This window comes from Anastrepha ludens, chromosome 6 (genome assembly GCF_028408465.1).
Source record: "Anastrepha ludens isolate Willacy chromosome 6, idAnaLude1.1, whole genome shotgun sequence".
Taxonomy (NCBI): domain Eukaryota; kingdom Metazoa; phylum Arthropoda; class Insecta; order Diptera; family Tephritidae; genus Anastrepha; species Anastrepha ludens.
The window spans coordinates 4,106,549-4,126,100 of NC_071502.1; the positions used below are offsets into that span (position 1 = coordinate 4,106,549).

The window sequence follows — 19,552 nt, forward strand, 5'->3', positions numbered from 1 at the left end:
CAGAGATATAGAGGTCACCGCAAAACGTCTTTTTTGAGAGGAGCTCCCGGAGATCAGCTGTAGCTCCTTTCCAAATAAATATTTTTACTAATACTAAGTCTTAAAATACAGTTAAAAGATAACATAATATGTGTACAAATTTTAAGATCAATAATTTTAAAAATTTTCTCGGAAAAAATTCTGGAAAATTCGTCGTTTTTCGACCTTCTAACTGTATATAACCCTTTAAGCTTTGGCTCTTGTAAAACGCTCCAAAAAAGCTCAAAAAACACCATCAGTCGCTCGATCTGAGTTCTATTGAGCATCTGTGTGTTCTATTAGAAAAATGAATTCGTTGGGATGTAATAACAAGTAAGTTGGCTTTGCGAAGTGTTATGCGCGCAGAATGGGTGAAGATTACAACTGAGGAAGCAGAGAAGTTAATAAACTCAATACCAAACAGATTAAGTGAAGTCCTAGAACATGGTGGATATCCAACAAAATATTAATTTTAGTTTTTGTATATTCTTTATAAAGTTTTCCCCATATGTTTTCAAACTGTACGCAGACTTTCTGGTTGCTATATTAAAATGTTGCTGCAATAACTTACCGTTGTGTAAAGAATGAGGTGAGGAATCTTGCTATTTTCATTTGATTTTGTAACACAAGAATGTAATTGAAGCATAAATAAATAAAATATGTTTTAAAATATGAATTTATGTTTTGTTTTTAATTGATTTAAAAATATTTGTAAGGTGTACGCAGACTTTATGGACTATGTGCGTGTATGTAAAATATGTAAGTGCCGAACAATAGAAAAGTACACTTTGCAATATGTGCAAAATTAATCGATGTATCAATTACGGCGGCCCCTTTAGCTGAATGGGTTGATGCGTGACTACCATTCCGAACACGTAGGTTCGAATCTCCGTGAAACACTTTCGGCAGGCAACGTCAAACCTCCGAGTATATTTCTGCCATGAAAAAACTTCTCCTAAAAAATATCTGCCGGTCGGTGTCGGCTTTTTATGGCGATTTGTGGACCAACATCAAGACGCACCCTACAAATAGGAGGAGGAGCTTGGCCAAATACCCAAAGACGGTATAAGCGCCAATAGTATATATATGTATATCAACAAAACTTTGACTAGATAAACACGCGATATAAAAAATTTCTCTGCACAATGGACATGGAGGACGAAGTCAGTAAAGTTTGGTATTCAATCAATATTTTTTATTTACGATTTTTAGTGAAACATTAAGCTAGACTGGATTACTACCTGATTTGAAGTAGACATATGTATGTTCGTTGTGCCAAAGTTCTGAACAAAATTAAAATTTATTCCCAAGATCAGACTCGTATAAAGCCAAAGAAAATGTTCAACCATGGCAACTTGTATCTCATCAGTTTTTAAATACATGCATAAGTCAAAATACCAGGTTTTCTTTCTAACGCTTTCAAATATCACAGTAGGTCATCAGCTGAGCATTAGCGATAATTTGTTTTTGTGGGTGAGGGGGTTAAAAATGCCGAATGCAACCTCGAAGCTGTAACCGTCGCATACTTCAGAGTGGCGTTCCATCTTCCTCGTTACAAGGTCTATGCCTTGGTTGAAGCAAGTAACAAGGGTGCAATATTGCTGTACTTGCTTTTTAATTTCTACATTTCGAAACTCCCCCAGCCACCAGAGGGAGTCTCACTGGTCTCATACGCCGACGACTGCACGATAATGGCGTCGGGCAAGGACATTGATGGCCTATGCACAAAAGTAAACGACTACCTCGCCCGCCTTTCTCGCTTCTTTACTGCCAGAAACCTAAAATTTTCTCCCACTAAATCCACGGCGACCCTTTTTACCACCTAGACAAAGGAGGTCAAGCTGCAACTCAGGTACACGTCGATGATACCCCAATACCGACAGTACACAACCCCAGAATATTGGGAGTCACCTTTGACAGCTTGCTCTCCTTCTCAGCGCACACAACCGCTATTGCAACGAGAGAACAGAATCGCAACAAGGTCCTCAAATCGCTTGCCGGCAGCACTTGGGGAACAAAGAAATGTTGCTGTCGACTTTCAAAGCAATAGGCCGACCGGTTCTTAACTCTGCTGCGCCTGGAACCAGTGATACGCAGTGGACGACGCTCCAGACCTGCCAAAATACTGCAATTAGGACCGCGACAGGATGTCTCCTGATGTCCCCAATACAACACCTGTATGACGAGGCTCACATGCTTCCTGTGAAGAAGCATAGCAAACTGCTCAGCAAGCATTTTCTGCTAGGGTGTCACCGTAGGCTTCACCCATGCAGACACCTGCTTGAGCCTGAGCCACCTCCCAGGCACATCAGGAGGCACTTCCTCAACTACGTGGACGAGATCCTGGACAAAACAGACAGACCGGTCCAGGATCAGACAGGCCATAAACGACGTTCATCGGGAGACCCTTACCACCTTCTTAAGCTCCCGACCCCCGAATGCCGTTATCGGAGTCCAACCACCACCTATTGCAGACGAAGAGCTCCAGCTTCCCAGAGAGTCCCGCGTAATCTTGGCACAATTACGTTCTGGATACTGTAGCAGGTTAAACTCCTACTTATCCAGAATCGACCCCGACATACTAAACACATGTCCGGCATGTGAAGGCACCCCGCACGACACTAACCACCTTTTCACATGTCCCATCAAACCCACTCATCTAACACCCCTTTCTCTCTGGGCCCAACCCGTCGAAACAGCTAGTTTCCTGGGCCTACCGTTAGATGAGCTAGACGAAGACGCCCTGTGATTACACTACACTGACAGGGCGAAGATACTGCTACAACAGCAACAACAACATTGCCGTACTTATTCCGTGGCTGGAACACACCCATATTATAAACCTCTTTTCACTCCGTTTCGCTAAAACTTTTAAGTTATCGTTTCGAAATTGTTGTAAAATAGTTCACCTTTACCTCAACTTAACACGAAAATGTAGAAGTCGTACTCCACCTATTAACTTAGCGCGTAAGACAATTGAAAAATTCAAGATTTTTTGCTTAATTTATGTTATTATAAAGGAAGTCATTAAACAGTTTTATTTTTAATTATCAACAAAAGTAAGACAACTACAACTTTTCACATATTTTTCCATCCTTCTTCACAATATACTATATATTTTAGAAAAAGTGTGAGCTAGTATAAAAATGTCAATATTTCAACCCTCTTCTGGTAAAACATCTGTATTTTTCAATTTTTTCTTGTTGCACGAGTTCTTATGCTTATCTTGAGAAAAGCGGTTTTTATTATTTTATTTGTTTTGTAATTAAACACGTAAGGATAAGCATTGAAATAATAATAGTTACAATAAAGGCACAGTAACGTACAAATAAATCGAAGTGCGGGAACATTTCAAAAAGTATATTTTAAAGCTGTTTTCAATTATGTAGGGTTCAATATGTATATAAAATTGTGTTGGCTACAGGTGCGCTTTAACGTTGGCAACATAAAAATTTACGCATATTTAGAAATACTTGAAATACAATTTCCTAACATAAATGTAGACATCCTGTACACTGAATCTCTTGTTGGTATTGTTGTTGTAAATGGTCTTAAAGATTTTATGGAACTAGCGCGTTGGTAAAGACGAATCACACGCATACGTTTTATGTTAATAGACGAGTTTCTTCTTTAACATATTAGTTTAAGTGATTCTCGTTGACGTGCGCATCGAGTTCATCTTCATCCTCGTCCACCACATCTTCGGTCTCAATTTGTTCATCTAAAGTTTCGAGCTTTTGGCTTTTCAAACGCAACTCGAAAACTTCACTGATAGCTTTGCGGAAGCACAGAAAATTATAGTCGATCACACCTTGTCGATTGAAATTCTCTTCGCGTAATATGCAAACCAATGCAAGAAATTTATTAACTTCTCGCAAATATAAAATCGTATTGTTGTTTAGTTTGATGAGACTAGAGCTTTCATGATCGAAGGCGGTTTCTTCGGAGCTAGTTGAAAATCGAAATGCGTAAGTACATAGTTGCGTAAGTATAGTTGAAAGAACATTTTTTGTACTCACCTATAAATGCTCGAGAGATCAATCACCACATCGATCATGTCACAGCAAAGCTCATAGCTCTGCATATCTACTGGCGAACAATCGGTGGCAATGTAGATCTTCGAAACCACATCAAACAGGAACGCTTTCTCGATACCCGAGTGCTAAGAAAAAAAGCAGCAAGTTTTATACATATACGTTTTTGTTCCAATCAAATCAATTTGGCTTAATTACCGATATAAAAATATTGAGTAGATTCTCCAACGTCGGCAATTGGGGTATTAATTTTTGCACTACCTTAGAGAACGCTTCGAATATCGAATGGTCGTAGATGGAAGTTAAATGAAAACTCAAATGTATCTGATTTAAGCCGGCATCGCTTAGATCATCGGATGCGCGCTGATGTATGTCCCGCTGTGATTCCATTTTTGAGTCATCGCTAATACCGTCCACCTGAGTAAAATAGGAGAAAATTGAATTACATTTCATCAGACATAATCCGAGAAATTTGTTACACAGCAGTAATAGTATTTTAGTCGGGAATTGTAAAAAAAAAAAACGATGAAGCGAATGGTAAGTGTTTTTCATACATATGTAAGTATATTTATATAATAACACATATTTTTTTACTGCTGTACTTTGTTGATTTGAACAACTGCTACTTTCACACAATTCAAACTGATAACACTTGCAATGAGCCGACAACACCCTTCAATCGCACACGCAACTGCGTCATACCCTTACCTTATGTATAAAGACCTCAAATTTGATGCGCGGATTTACTTTATAAGCTTTTATAACGGTGTTTTTAAACTTTGTCAGCGCCTCATTGTAGTCATCCTTGGCATCGATTACAAACACCAAAGCACCACAACCACCAAATATCATGTCTGAGTCAAATGTGGGATCTATGAAGTCTATTTGTCCTGGGAAGTCCCAAATCTGGAACTGCACAAAGCTGGAATTGTTGATGTCATCCTTGACGATTTTGCTTGTTGATTCTAAGAAGAGCGTCTCATTGGGTGACATTTTGTGAAATACCACTTTTTGTATGGAACTTTTGCCCGATCGCCGTAAACCCATAAGTAGAATGCGTGGTTTTGATTCACCTCCGCCCATACCGGGCGCTTCTAAGCCATCTTGATCGAAAGAACCATAGCCAAAGTCCTTTGGGAACGTGTCCACGTGATATTCGTCATCCTCGTAGCTCTTAATCGAAAAAGAGAGTTTGCAGCAGTTATTTGGCTTCAAATGCGTACTGTATTTGTTTAGCTTACCATGTTTTCGTGTTGCTGTTACTGGCGTTTTCCGTTAAAACGCTTCACCGCTTCATGTACATCCAGTCGTTTATTAATTGCTGCGCTTGCTGCTCCTGCTGTATATCGAATTTATAGCTTTTGTTTATTTTTATACGCACTTTGTATTTTGATTCTTTTTTGTGCAATTTTTCGCTGCTCAAATAAAAAACCACTTTAAACCAAATCACAAAAACAGCTGATAACGCGATGTGTCAAAAAATGACGTCTTGCATTTGGCGAAGGGCGTATTAGCTTGCGCTTGCCTATAACTCCAATCCGAAAAAAAATCATTGGTGCTGACAGTTGAATTCCAGCTGGGTGCGAGCAGCTGTTCTTATTTTGACATTTCATATCGCGTGTGGTTTTTATTTCACTGTATTCCGGCAAATGGCTACTCGTGGTGCAATTCTGTTAGGGCAGTGCATGCCTTGCGTAAAGAAAAATGCTTCCAAAATACGCATACGACGCATGGAATTGGATACCAATCTGAATATGGTGAGCGCGCTAATTTCGTGGAAACTTTTGAAGCTAATATTACATCTTTTGTTTGCAGTACTTCAAGAAGGATGAATTTTTGTTTGCTTATGATCCTGAAAAAGTGTGTAAAACAGGCGATGTTGTGCTGATACGCGAGCTGTCACAACGTTTGACCCGGTTGATTTCGCATAAAGTAGAACAAGTGGTTTATCCATTGGGTGACATAACAGATCCAGTAAGTGGCAAAAAAGTTGTTGTGGGTAAATATCGCGAACAAATTGAGGAGGCAAACCGCTTATATGGCAAATCGGAGAAAGCCTTCGACTATGAGAAAGCGCCGCCGCGCGGCCGACTTGAGGGCACAAGAGACTTTACGCATGGCGAAACGTACATTAAATACCATGAGGATGGCAAGGATCAGCCTTTTGCCGTTTAGAGATAAAATGTGTTTTAAGATAAAAAATATATTAACACATAATATTACAATTCTATTGCAATATTGCAACAAACTCTATTCTGTCATGGACAAAATTAAATATAATATAATACATATATAAGTTAATATATGAATTAATCCAGTAGTCCGTCACGAAAACGAAACTTATTTTTGAAAAGTCAAGTAAACTCTCACTAAGCTCATTAAAAACGGCTTGGCTTTCTAACATCGCAAGCTAGAGGAGCCCATACACAACCATATAAAGCTCGAATTCACACCACACCAGTATGCGCAAAATATTCATTTCTTTACTAGGAGAAGATTGTTATGGATAACAAGAATTTGGTGCGGCAATTCGAATTGTTATTGTCTTGAAAAAAAGGAAACGAAAAGGTAAGTAAAACGGGTGTTGGATGCAAAGCGATTTGCCCTCATCATCATATTCGTTTTCTTTATCCCCCATTGGAGTATAAGGTGATTTATGCTACTTGAAAACTTTATCAATAATCTAAATTCACAACACAAAACTCACAAGATACAACTGCTGGTACAGCTATTAAAATATCAAAGTCGTTTTGATAGTGCACCAGCAGCTGGTATAATCATACCGCAAGCTGTCGCTCCTACTACAGATTGTTATACGTTACCAGAGCGATCCCAATTTTTATCCGGCCAATCTATGTTCCTAACATTTAGGGAAAGTTTATACTTTTATATCAATCGCCTGACATAGTCACTTGATGGCTGTGTATCGAAAAAAGAAAAAGTGAATTATCGTGAACACTGTAGGTTTAGTAAAGCATTTTTTATTCAGTTTCGCTATGTACCTTATTCGAGTCCACATATTTGAAAAAAAAAATTGTGTTGTTCAAGAGAAAGAAATTAGCTATGTTTGCTGGCCTTTATTTATACCATCTTTTCGGGGGCAATAGTTTTTGTTGTAACGGTAAGAGAAATTCCGGAAGGCTGCTAGGACGGAATAACTAAATCTTATTCATACATGTAGCATATGTGGGTATGTATTTGAATCGTTTCGGTATCGTAATAAAAAAATTACCTAGTTAGGGATTGTAGCATCAGCTTGACCGGATATATATTATATATGTAAATCCGGTTCATTCCAGTAGCGTTGGACTGATTGTGGGAGAGATGAGTGAAGGCAATGTGAAATAAAATAATAAATAAAAGTAAAACATGTTGGCCTTAACTCTTTAGAGTGAAATTATTAAGGAGTTTTTTTAGTATGGATAGCTTTGACTTAGGCTTAGCACTGACTTAGGCTGTTGGGAAGCGATGGACTGAATATGGCTGAAGTTCATACTCTTCCTTGTTGTTGTTGTAGCAGCAATACTCATACTCTTCCTCTTCCGGTTCTCTTAAGGGGTTACATGGGTTTCGACGGGTAAAAAAAGGCCTATTTTCAATACTTTTTTTCTATGTAAAAAATTATTTATTTAATTCAAACTTTTTTCTGTCTTATAGATACATATTTAAAGAATAATTTCTGAAATTTTCAAAAAAAAAAAATTAAAACTCCTCCATTGTGACGTCATTTTCGATGACCCCTCGAAAAAAAGGTACGTCCGCTTTGTCAGCATAACTCCTGACAGGCTCATCAAAAATGAAAAAACAAAAATAAGTGCTTTAGTTAAGACCATAAACTCGTGCTTGAACGAAGGAAAGAAAAAAAAAGTAAAAATTGGAAGTTTGGCAGACATTTTTGCAAAAAAATTAAAATTTCGTTCAAATTTGCTTGACATTTTGTTTTTTTTAATAGTTGTAATTAAAAAAAGAAAAAAAAAACAAAATCCTTCGTTCAAGCACGAGTAAATTGTATTTCGAACACCTGTGTAAAATTTCATCAAAATCGGTTGAGTTCCGAGAAAAACGCGTTTAAAGTTTTGAGCAATAAAAGTGGCTTGGAGCGCACACATTCCAAAGGCTGTATCTCCAAATTTATTATTCGGATCGACTTGAAAATTTTGGATAATATTCCAGAGAAGTTGTAGAAATTAATAAGCAAAAAAAAAAATCGATTTTTTTAACCAACGAAACCCATGTAACCCCTTAAGCTTCATCTTCCTTACTCGCAAATTTTTAATACAGAATGTAAGCGATCACGGTGATAAATTGTTCATTAATTTTAATACAAATGTGATAAATAATTCTTTCTTCTACATTTAACAAAACTATAAAATATTAGATATAATATTATGGTAATTATCTCTGTTTCGGGCTGCTGCAACCAACTGCCCACTAGTTCTTAATCCTGTCCACTCTCTTATGTTATGTAGCCACGACATTTGTTTCCTTCCAATTCCTCGTTTGCTTTCGATTTTACCTTGCACAATCAGTTGCAACAACTCATATTTAGGACCACGGTTTTGCGGCGCTTTATTGTTAATAACAGCTCTCTATACTTTCTAGGACTTCTTTGTTACTAACTTTGTCTGTCCACGATATTTTCATCATCCGCCGATAGCACCACATCTTAAACACCTATAATTTATTCATACTCGTAACCTTTGTGTCCATGCCTCTACACCATACAACAAAACAGACCAAACGTAACATTTAAGGTACCGAAGACGTAATTTCATATTCAAGCTTTTATTGGAAAGAACTTTACTGTAATTGAAGAAAACTTCCCTCACTACTTCAATCGGCAGCAAATTTCTCTGTTATTTGCCCATGTGTCCTAGGTACTTAAATCGGGATACTCTTTGGATCGGATCGCACTTTAATTGGTGATTTGTTGAGAGTTTTTTGAAACAACCATGAATTTGGTTTTCTGGATGTTAATACTTAGACTTTTTCCGCTGACTTCTTTAAGGAGATATTGCAGGTCAATATTGTGGTGTCATCGGCGAATCGTATGTTATTTATTATTTCGCCGTTGACTTTTGTACCTAAGTTGACTGATACCAAAGCTTCTTTAAATATATATTCCGAATATAAATTGAAGAACATTGGTGATAAAACACATTCTTGGCGAGCTCCTCTTTTGATTGAAACATCACTCGTCACATCCTTTTGTAGTCTCCAGTTCGCAGTTTGGCCCCAATAGAAGTTGGAAATGCACCTTATTTCTTTTTCATTAATGTCCATTTGCCTTAAAATGTCAAATGGTTTTGTGTGCAGGACATTATCAAAAGCCAATGAATCCAAAAGATTCGCGGAAGATGAGTTTCAAACCAATTTTTTTGTCCTACCATTCATGCTGTATCTATTCGTTCTCTCTATTCCTTCCACTGTAATCATCCGGGTGTAGTGCAATGGTCTTCCTGCTTGAGTCTTGTCATTATTCTCTCCATTGTGCGTAAGCCACATAGTCATAAGAAAACTGCGTATTTTTAAATTGTTTTTTTTGAATAATTTTATTTAAATATTTAATTTCCATTTATACTTTAGCAGTGAATAAAATCATAATTTAGTTTTCATCTCAAGATGTTGTGTCCTTTGTATTTTCTGCACTTATTTTGTTACATAAGCTCTTTGTTTTTTTCTTATATACACTACTACAATTCGATTTATTTCCATTTTTCCTAACAATTCTTTTATATATACGAGTATGTAAAGTATGTCTAAACTAAGCACATATTTAATTTTATATTGCTCTAATTTGCCCCAAACACTTGACCAATAATTAAATTAGAATTTTCCTCGCTTTGTTTTAAGTCCAATTTAAATTACATATATATAGGCGTATGTCTGCATGTATGTCTCTATGTACGAGTAGGTTGTTTGTTGGTGGTTGGCTTTTTTGTCAGTTTGCTCTGTTATTGTTCGATTTGACGCCCGGAAATTCCTTTAATTTATCACTATTCACAATCTCTTACGATACTAAAGTTGTACTGTAGTAACGTGTTCGCTTCGTGTGCTGTCTCCTGGCAAATGTTTTGCTGAACAAAATCAAATAAAAAATTAATATTCACTGCATATTTGATAAAATCCAATAGTCAGCAGTTGTTTACCTTTTTTGAATCATTGGCTGAGGCGCGCAACGCCAAACTTCGCACGAAATAGCCCCGACTTGGTATATTAAAATAAATAACCGACACGTTGGGTTCACGCTGTATGATGTTGGCGCTAAGTTGATGGGCAGATGATTGCTGCAAATGCACTCCCTGATGTTTGGTCAGCTCGCGATTACTACAAATGCTCCACAACAGTGGCACAGAGGAGCTGCAAATGGCAAGAAAAATCGAATCAGAATGTAAATAAAAATAAATAATTAATCCTTGCTTCACTTACGCCAGCTGCAGCTGAATACTGGATTCCTTGAAAAATCTTGATAGTGGTATTATATAGGTTATGTTCAGTGATTTGCTGCCATGTGGACAATAATGCTCCATACCGAATGTCTCATTTTGTGCCTCGGCTATCAAACCGCTATTGATTTGCCAACAATCCGGTTGGGTAGCTGCTCCGACTTGTATTTCTAATGACGCACTATTTGCTTGTGGGCCCACGTTTTCATCTGTTGCCTTAACATCAATATCGAGATGCTCGTCGGAGCTAGATGTGTCTTTTGACGAATCCGAAAGGTCTGATCGCTGTTCGCTGGACACTTCGACCACTTGAGTTTTTTTATCCGTCCCAATGAAGGTAGCATTTGTCGACAGTATAGGTGTAGCCAGAGAACGTGGTTGTGTGTCAGAGTCCGCATCACTATCGACGCTGTCGGGGCTCGAGTCAGACACTTGTATATTTTCGTTGCTGATCTGTTTCTCTGCGGTAACTGAGTCCTCTTTGGCGCGTGCTATGCCTGCTAAATTGGCTCGAAGTGCCGGTAGTTGATTGGATTCCTCGAAGCAAAACGACTGAAATGCAATGAGAAAAAGTTATAGCTAGTATGTAATGTAGTTTAAGAGGTTGTCATTGTTATTGTAACTGCTGAAGTGACAATCTTTAGCAAAATATAACGTAGCACAGACTGTCATGGGAGTGTATGTGAAGGTGTCGAAACTCCGCTCTATATAAAAAATTCTTATCCATTTTCAGCTCATTTACCTTTGGAAAGGAAGTTCTCAATCAAAAGAGATTCCCAAATGAATAAATATTTACAAAAACGTGTTGGCTCGTTACCTACAGAAGATTTGAAATTTCAGTTCTAACATTCCTGTATACTTTAGCATCTGAACTTTTGAAAACGGGTGCTCGAAGAGTAAATGGAGCACTCTGGATACTGACACTATTGCTATCAGTGTTGTTGTTGTAATAGTGCATCAATCCCTGCCATGGGTGGTGGTTGGATTCCGATAACAGAGATCGGAAGTCGGGAGCTTAGGAAGGTGATGAGATACTGTCCGATCCTGTTGTTGCAGTCGTGTCTGGTCTTGAATCCCGTCATTGTAGTCTCCTGACTCGCCTGGGATAAGGCTCAGTATTTAGCAAGTCCCTGCAGGCGTAATCCTCAGCAGGATTTCCTTGCTGGGCATTTTATTGTGCTCCTTAACCGATAGGATGAGGGCCTAGTTGTGCCAATGTTGCAGGGTTGATATCAGGAGGCCTCCCGTGGCTGTCCTGATGGCAGTATTCTGACAAATCTTTGTCCACTGCGTATCACTATGTAGTTCCAGGCGACTAGACGGGAGCAGCGTAATTTAGAACCGACCGGCCAATAGTCTTAAATGTCGACAGTAACATTCCTTTTTCTTTGCCCCAAGTGCGGCCACCGAGAAAGGCTGGCGAGATAGCCATTCACTTAGGAGCACACGCCATCGATGGCACTGCCGGACGCAATTATCGAATAATCGTCAGCATAGGAAACCAATGAAAATCCTTTTGGAGATTGAGAGAGCTTTAAGTTGTAGAGGTTGGAATCAAGGGGGAAAGCAAACCACCCTGCGGCACTCTTTGCTTTATCCTCCTCTGTTTTGAGTTTTGAACCCGAAATATTACTGCCGATTGCTGGCCACACAAGTAGTTCGCGCCCCAGGTCTTCATTCGCGGCAGGAGTATCGACTCTAACGACGCTACTAGGAGAGTCCTCTCGCAGGGCGGTTTTGCTTAAGCCCACGATTAACCTGTGTACTGATACAACCGTTATGGAAAATGATAGCCCAATCGAAATATTTTGACACCAGATCACTGCGCTGAAATTTTCCAATTTTGCAAATGGTTACTACTATCAAACTACTGTTATTTAAACAAAAAAAAAATGATTCAGTTTATCGGGAAGCTGCCCTGCTGTAAGATGGAAGCCCCTTAGAAAGAGGCAGCAATGATAGTCAAATAACTAAGATAGTAGTAACAGAAATTTATAAATCCCTCGGCATATCGAAGACACAAGGAGAAAATCACTAAGTGTTTTGAAAGGGCGTCTTTTGTGCTTATAACCCATTTAGACTTTTTTAATCTTTGTAAGAATGTCAATGTCTATTGGTTAGGTTTTCCCGCTTGAAGTAGGGTGGCCTATCATTCCAATTTTTCGAGCCCGAGTAGTTACTGACAGCACTGGTTATCAGTAATATTTACTTGAATGTCCCCCTAAAAAGAATTTTTGATCTTTAAGAGCTCTTAATATTTCTTCGAAAATAGGAATTCTTATTTCTGCTTCGGAGGCCATTTTTATCCAAAAGAAGCTAGAAATGAACTCAAAGACGTTAAGATCTATTCTATTATATTTTATCCCTTGCATTCCTCCACTCGGTTCTTAAGAACGATTAGCTGTGAAATCTTAAGGCTATATTACGTCGAATCTAAAGCACTCACCTGACAGTTGGATACCTCATCATTGTTGGGCTTTTGCGTGCATTGAGGTGGTACACCAAACATCTCCACCTGTACGAGTTTACAATATATGCGACCGACGCTACGCTGAGAAGTCGACCTGCGTCCTAGCACCGATTCATGCCCCAAGCCGAAATCGAATCCAAACCAAGCTGTTATGGGATTATCTACCGACTCGTTGTTGTTGCTTAGACTCTGTAAGTCCAACAGATCTGTACTATCCACTTTACTTTTCAGCACCGTTTGGCTTTTGTTTGAGATCGCGGGCACTTCCAATGAGTAATTTGTGGGAATGCCGTCAATCGTTACCTTGTTAGTGGTGAGCGGTAAGAGTGCTGATGGTGGTGAGACCGCTTTGTAGACATTGCGCGAACGGTGGCTATAGGCAGGGGCAGTGGTATCTGGCACGTTGTTGTTGCTGCTGATGTCGACATTTCTGCTATTACCATCATGATTAACATTGTGTTTGGCGTTCACGTCACTACTTGATGTGCTTACAATGGACCCAATCGAATCGCCAATGGTTTCGCCATTCTCCGATAGCGTCTCCTCATGTGAACTGGCTGGTCGTATTGCCGAATCTCTGGCAGCCAAAGCCTTTTTGGTAACGTGTTGCGCGTCAATGTCGATAGAATTGTTATCGAAATCGTGTGCTAATGGCGCTGTGTCGGTAACCTTCTCCGAAGAGGTTTCATTATTGCCCAGTGGCTCCGTACGCTTATGGTTCGGTGTAAGATTCGAGCTATCATCTGGTTGTGTGCTGCTGGTGCCGCGTGTATTTTGGAAGCTCGCAATTAGTTTGGGCACAACTTGAGCCTGTGGCCACTTTGACTTATTTTTGCTGCTTATAGTCTTGTTGATACGCAGTTGTGGTGCTGTAGTCGTCACTTTATAAATATCCTTTCGTGGAAGCAGTGGCTGAAGGCTGACAAGTGGTTTTTCCATAACCACCGTCAGTTCATCATTGCGTCCATTTTGTGCATATGGATCACCGCTTTCGTCGTAGCTGATTTCCGGATGTATACGCGTGAAATTCCGATGCCCAGGCGGACGTGATGTTGCGCCATGCTGAATAGTTTTATTTCGACTGAGAAGGTTGTGCACTTGGACGATGTAACCTTCTTGTTCATTTATGAGAACCGAGTCATGGCCGAGAAGATGGCCATTGCTATGAAATTGGAGCCGGTCTAATTGTTTGTAGTTGTAATGTTGTTTGTTGTGCTCCACGAAGTACAGAGTGGAAACAGCAGCTAGGCTATAGTGAACCGATGAGGGTGAGAGAGCATAGGGTATACAAATTATAATTAACAGGAAACGAGCAATATGTAAATTCCAGTAATCGTCTCTGAAGAAAAAAAAAACCTAACGAAAAACTTGACCCAAATTTCATTTTTGAATCTTGCGAAGGAGGTTGTCGAATAGATGCCCGACTCGCAAACTTTGGTGATTGCGTTATGATGGTGGCAAAAGTTAACCCTAAGTAGAACCTGAACCTGAATATGTTTTTTTTTTTAATTTTTTATAGAGTAGAGTGTGCAATTTTGAAGATATCACACTAAACTTAAAGAAAAGTTCAGAATGACGCTGATTTCTTTCTAAAATCGCCGAAATGGAAAAAGGAACGAATATCGATGAATAGAACTGAGTATTAGCTCCAGAGACTTGTATCGTTCATACAGATATGGTATTTATCCATAAATACTATAGATAAAATTATTTCTTTAACTTACCATGCGGCCATAACGATTACCAATAAAAATATTACTATCTGCAAAGACTTGTTCGAGCATAATTCATAGCCGCCACGCGCGCCACAGGCTTTTGCGATCCCATACTTTTTGCTTCGCTGCTCAAATTCGTGCTGTTTTATCAGTCGATTGTTGCGCTCCAAATCTTCGATGCGCGTCTCAAGTGACCCAGTGACCTTGCAGAGCTCTTTAACAGCACCAATATTTTCCATTAAAATGCGATCCTATCGTGAGCCGCGGAAGCATAAGTTTTAGCTTGGATGATAATTTTAATTATAATATAATTCTACCTTATTGACCAGCAGAAAGTTTTCGATGACATTGCCATTCGGCAGCACGATACTGCCAGCCTCTTGTACCGCATCTGGTATAACTTCGCGTACCTCTTGTGCAATAACGCCGGTATCGACGATCTCCTCGCTGTCGCTCTCGCACGAACGTTTCAGACCTGAGTGAACTGCGAATTCGGGAGCGTACCGATAGCGCACTATGCGTATTTTTTGTAAGTTGCGTAGCTGCACTGAAGTATCGAGTTCGCCGATCTCGTGCTTAGCACGACTATCACTGGGCTGCACTATGTGACCTGATACTTTCAAATTGCCATGCACAACCAAACTCTCGTCAGGACGATCAGTGTTGATGCCAACTCTTCCGGCGTGGAAGATGGAATCTTGCGTGAGCCCACGTTGCCAGCAAAGATCGACGTCGGATTCAAATTGACCTGGATTGGAGGCACGCACAATAATGCGCTCACTACCTTGACTGATGATTGGAAAGTTGCCAGAAATTGTGTGCACATGAAGGCCTACTACCAGTTGGAAGTAACGTTGCTCAGGATTGGGACGCCCCTTTTTTCGCATATTGTTGTTCGTAGTTTCAGAGAAATGTAAACGGCCCACCGTGACTTTGCTTACAATGTGGCTCTGGAGATCGATGCTGAAAGAGAAGCAGACGAGGTTACAGGTAATATTTGGAGGAGTGAACAAAATTGCAGATCAACACTTACGGCACAGGATAGAATGGTTTCTTTGAGCGATCGGATTGGCTTTGCTCAACCCGTATTGTCTGATTTGGCGCTTCTAATTTCACACCATAGAAGTGTAAATGGAAGGAATTGATTTTTTCTAGACCGGACGGTGTTTTAACGAACTTCGCATCGCCTTGCAGACGTGCGTGGCAAGTTATTTGAAAGTGGTTTTTTTTCTGGCAAACAAACGCATCGTCGGAGATGGAGAAATTGAAACCTTTATCCGCGTCTACACGGTAATAAACAACCGCGATCTCTTGCAGGCTTTGATCGCAAAGTTTGTGCCAATTTTGTGGCTGGAACGGGCTGAAACGAATGCATGGTGTAAGAGCATTACTGTCACCACCCTCACCACCGCCACTTGGAGTGGTATTATTGCCATCCAGACTGTTGTCCTGATTCGAGTTGATAGTTGACAGCGCGGGAGATAGCGAGGCAGCTGAGTGTGTGGGCGTACTGGTTATATCAGCCGCATGTGCGGGTAATGCGATGGTAACTGGTGACGACGGACCGAGCTTCTGTGGTTCCGCGACTGCTGTAGCGCCGTTCGTTGGGCTCATCCGCAAGCCTGGATCTGGCTTAATGCTGGAGAATTCGGGGCAATCCAGTTGGGTGGAAAGTTTCCGTTTGCGGGACGAAGACAAATGCACAGGCGTAGTGGGCAATGACGAACGGCTGTGTTGCGAAGGGATTGCCTGACTTGTGCCAACCAAATGCACACGAGGCACATCGTTCAGCGGTGAAGGGAGCGCACAGGACGTGGTGTGCGGAGGCAAGGCATCCAAGCCATTTACGATAGTAACATTTGGATAATTCACTGATGGAAAGTTTCCACTTTGCAGGCTCTCATACGACAACAAATCGCTTGTATTGTGCTGATTGTTGTTGTGATTTGAGAACATCAGCTGATGCGGTGGTGGCAATTCTATATGACTGTGGCCGCCGTTAGGATTGCCATGCGGATGTGCGGTAATAGGATTCCCATGTCGAAGTTGTGTATGTGTGTGTGTGAGTGTAGCTGGATCCATTATGAGGCCTGACTCGTGTTTCACACGTATTCCACCCGTTCCGTCGTTTGGCGGCACAGTTGGCGAGTGATTGTGGTTGTAGTGGTGTTGAGTGGAGATGTTTGAATTGTTTGAATTGTTGCTGTTGTTATGTTGCGTATGTTGTTGCTGATGGTGATGATGTGGTGTTTGCGTTTGGTGCGGTGGTGTAAATTGTGACTGAAAATGCATATCGGACTGCATCGCCGAAAGCCCATTGTAGACGTCGCGAGAGGTCAGCGTCAGCCCGTGAACGTCTTGCAGCGGACTGTAGGGTGGTTCTGAGCCAGAATCGGGCGGACTATCGGGCATATGCGGTGTATTGTGGCTAACCGCGCTCGGAATAGGTGTCGCTATTGGTGTGGATGCCAAACTAACACGTGCTGATACACTGACTAATGAAATATTGCCATCGGCTGCATTTATTTGTTGCTGATGTGGAGGATGTGGGTGATGTTGGTGTTGTTGTTGGTGTTGGTTAGAATCGAGCTTCGGGCTACAACCTAGCGGATTTTCACGTGTATTATTCGCGTTCGCGTTGGTATTGCAACTATTTTGTGGATCCAGTTGACCAACGGCGGCTTCAACCTGCATGAACTGTTCCAGATTACCAAAATCGATTGCCTCATTGTCGATGCCTCCAATGAAATCGGATCGATCTGTGGGTGATAAAGAATATACATACACACATACTTATATATTTTCATGCTTTTCTAGCGATAAAACTGTTTTCATAAGTACATTGATTAATTGTGAGTTGCTCATTACTCTAGAAACTTGTTCAACTAATACATACAAATTAGTACAAGCACTTAGATAATCATAACTATTAGAAATTATTGACCATTTGTAAGTGTTTGTTTGCACTATACAAATATGTAAATATTTCTGATTTTTAACGCAAAGTTTGCGCTGTTTTACAAAACTAATGTCGCTTTATTGATTAATTACTAAATAAAGGGTCAGCAGATTGGAGATACTTGTTCCAATAGGGGTTTTCAATAAGCATATTTTGCGTATTTAGGCTAAAGAAGAGCAACCTGAAGTCATTCAAGAACAGCCATTAAACCCATTCAAAATAGCCGTTTGGTGCGGCCTATGGATTGGAGGAATCATTGGCCCATATTTCTTCAAAGACGAGACTGGCGCCAAAGTAACAGCGAATGGCGAACACTATCGGGCCATGATAAACAACTTTTCGATACCGAAAATTAAAGCCTGCGTTCGCCATAATATTTGATGCCAACAAGACGGCGCTACTTACCGTACAGCCCGCGAAGCAATGGATTCACTGCATCGTCGTTTCGGTAAGCAAACTACCTCCCGTTTCGAACCAGTGGATTGGCCACCAAGATCGTGTGATATCACACCTTTGGATATTTATTTGTGGGGTATGTAAAGTCTAGACGCTTTGTGGACAAACCAGCTTCGACTGAGACATTGGAAGCTAGGAAGCCAACATTACTAAAGCTATTCACGAGATACCGATCGATGTCCTCCAGCGAGACATTCAAAATTGGTGTTTACGGACGACCGAATTACGGCGCAGTTGCAATCAACATTTGAAAAGGATTATCTTAAAAAAAATGTCATGAATGGTTCTACACAAAAATAATAAAGATTACCCAATCAATTTGAATTTTTGTTGTTTTCTTTCAATTTGAAAACAGATACCTCTAAATTGATCACCCTTTACATACATTTTCAAACACTAAATATAAATATTATACAATATATTCAATCCCATTTACGTAGTTATCAATAAGATAAACGAGACGTAGTTATTTAAGAATTACTGGCTTTTTTGTCAGTAGTTTGGTTTGGTTTTGAAAAGGATTTTTAGACATAGATTAAAGTGACAGAGAAAAAGAGATAGGATAGAGACAGAGACAGAGATAGCTAGTCCTGTGATAATTTTCCTGATTCTTTGGCAAATATGAAAATGTTCTCCAGTTTGAGGGAACGAATTTTACTCATTCTCAAGACATTGGAACCCAAATTTCATAGCCTAGATCTACCAAAGGCAGGACATTCACAGAGAAAACGCTCCGTGCTATTCGGCTTCTCTAAACAAAACAGGCAAATCGGGTTCTCAGTGATTTCAACGGTGGTCATTATGTTGACCACATGGGTTGTGTTCTGTAATAATACCGACCATCAACCGAACGTCTATTCAAGTATTAATTGTTAACAAATAATTTCGGTCTTAAGCCCAATTTTATACCACTCTTTCTTGTTAATGACGCTACGAATACTGGCTTCCAAGTCGTCAATCGTACTGTTTTATAAGCATAGACACAGTACCTTTGTACTTCAAAAAGTAGTCTAAAGAGGCCAAGTCATGTAACCTGTGCAGCCAATTAACCGGTCAGCCAATTATTTGGCCACCAAAATCTCAAAATCTCGTGCCAAAAGTGGGATGGTTCCACGGATGGATGGAATGCTGTACCGTCTTTCTGAAATCACTTGGCAGTTAGAATAATTGTGTTAAAATGGGAAGCGCAAAAGTTGCCAATCATTTGTCTGTATCGCGTTTTTAACTGATGGTTTCTGTAGTACGCACACTGTGAGATCGTTTCCTGTGTGTATGTATATTATTTACTGGAATGAACCCAGACGTATGATAAAGCATCGTATTGCGTATACGCTGCTCATGTGGATGATTAAGTGAATGGTAATGTGAGCGAAGTGCTCTGCAAGTTTGATTACAAATCTTTGCTAAGCAATGGGTCAGAGTATGTCGAGCAGAAATGTCAAATACTTCTATTT

At 40.0% G+C, this 19,552-nt stretch overlaps 3 protein-coding genes across 4 annotated transcripts in view; 1 reads left to right on the plus strand and 2 right to left on the minus strand.

The window, feature by feature from the left end:
* Window positions 1-3,021: 3,021 nt before the first annotated feature.
* Window positions 3,022-5,505, minus strand: LOC128865688 (ras-related GTP-binding protein C). The gene is made up of 5 exons (XM_054105955.1): window positions 5,294-5,505; window positions 4,761-5,225; window positions 4,251-4,469; window positions 4,038-4,180; window positions 3,022-3,966 (listed from the first exon to the last, which is right to left on the minus strand). Exons 1-5 carry the CDS (start codon window positions 5,294-5,296, stop codon window positions 3,657-3,659), a joined length of 1,140 nt encoding a protein of 379 aa, XP_053961930.1. The 5' UTR covers window positions 5,297-5,505; the 3' UTR covers window positions 3,022-3,656.
* Window positions 5,506-5,564: 59 nt separating this feature from the next.
* Window positions 5,565-6,369, plus strand: LOC128865689 (28S ribosomal protein S17, mitochondrial). The gene is made up of 2 exons (XM_054105957.1): window positions 5,565-5,809; window positions 5,868-6,369. The coding sequence occupies exons 1-2, from the start codon at window positions 5,702-5,704 to the stop codon at window positions 6,225-6,227; spliced, it is 468 nt and encodes a 155-aa protein (XP_053961932.1). The 5' UTR covers window positions 5,565-5,701; the 3' UTR covers window positions 6,228-6,369.
* A 3,232-nt stretch (window positions 6,370-9,601) lies between these two features.
* LOC128868727 (uncharacterized) overlaps window positions 9,602-19,552 on the minus strand; it is a 52,763-nt gene continuing 42,812 nt past the window's right edge. For both annotated transcript variants that reach the window (XM_054111157.1, XM_054111156.1), the window contains exons 3-9: window positions 15,717-17,442; window positions 15,001-15,646; window positions 14,693-14,934; window positions 12,945-14,217; window positions 10,482-11,050; window positions 10,202-10,412; window positions 9,602-10,129 (exon numbers count right to left, since the gene is read on the minus strand). In XM_054111157.1, coding sequence (XP_053967132.1) covers window positions 10,049-10,129; window positions 10,202-10,412; window positions 10,482-11,050; window positions 12,945-14,217; window positions 14,693-14,934; window positions 15,001-15,646; window positions 15,717-17,442 — 4,748 coding nt within the window. In that variant the 3' untranslated portion in view covers window positions 9,602-10,048. The remainder of the gene's footprint in view (window positions 10,130-10,201; window positions 10,413-10,481; window positions 11,051-12,944; window positions 14,218-14,692; window positions 14,935-15,000; window positions 15,647-15,716; window positions 17,443-19,552) is intronic.

What these genes read in the sequence shown, in the direction of transcription:
- LOC128865688 (XM_054105955.1), bottom strand. An exon ending in TTGAGGTCTTTATACATAAG is followed by an intron (nt 4,470 to 4,760) that starts GTAAGGGTATGA and finishes TATTTTACTCAG; the next exon opens with GTGGACGGTATTAGCGATGA. An exon ending in GATCTCTCGAGCATTTATAG is followed by an intron (nt 3,967 to 4,037) that starts GTGAGTACAAAA and finishes ATTTTCAACTAG; the next exon opens with CTCCGAAGAAACCGCCTTCG.
- LOC128865689 (XM_054105957.1), top strand. Translation starts at nt 5,702, where the DNA reads ATGGCTACTCGTGGTGCAATTCTGTTAGGGCAGTGCATGCCTTGCGTA. An exon ending in TGGATACCAATCTGAATATG is followed by an intron (nt 5,810 to 5,867) that starts GTGAGCGCGCTA and finishes TTTTGTTTGCAG; the next exon opens with TACTTCAAGAAGGATGAATT.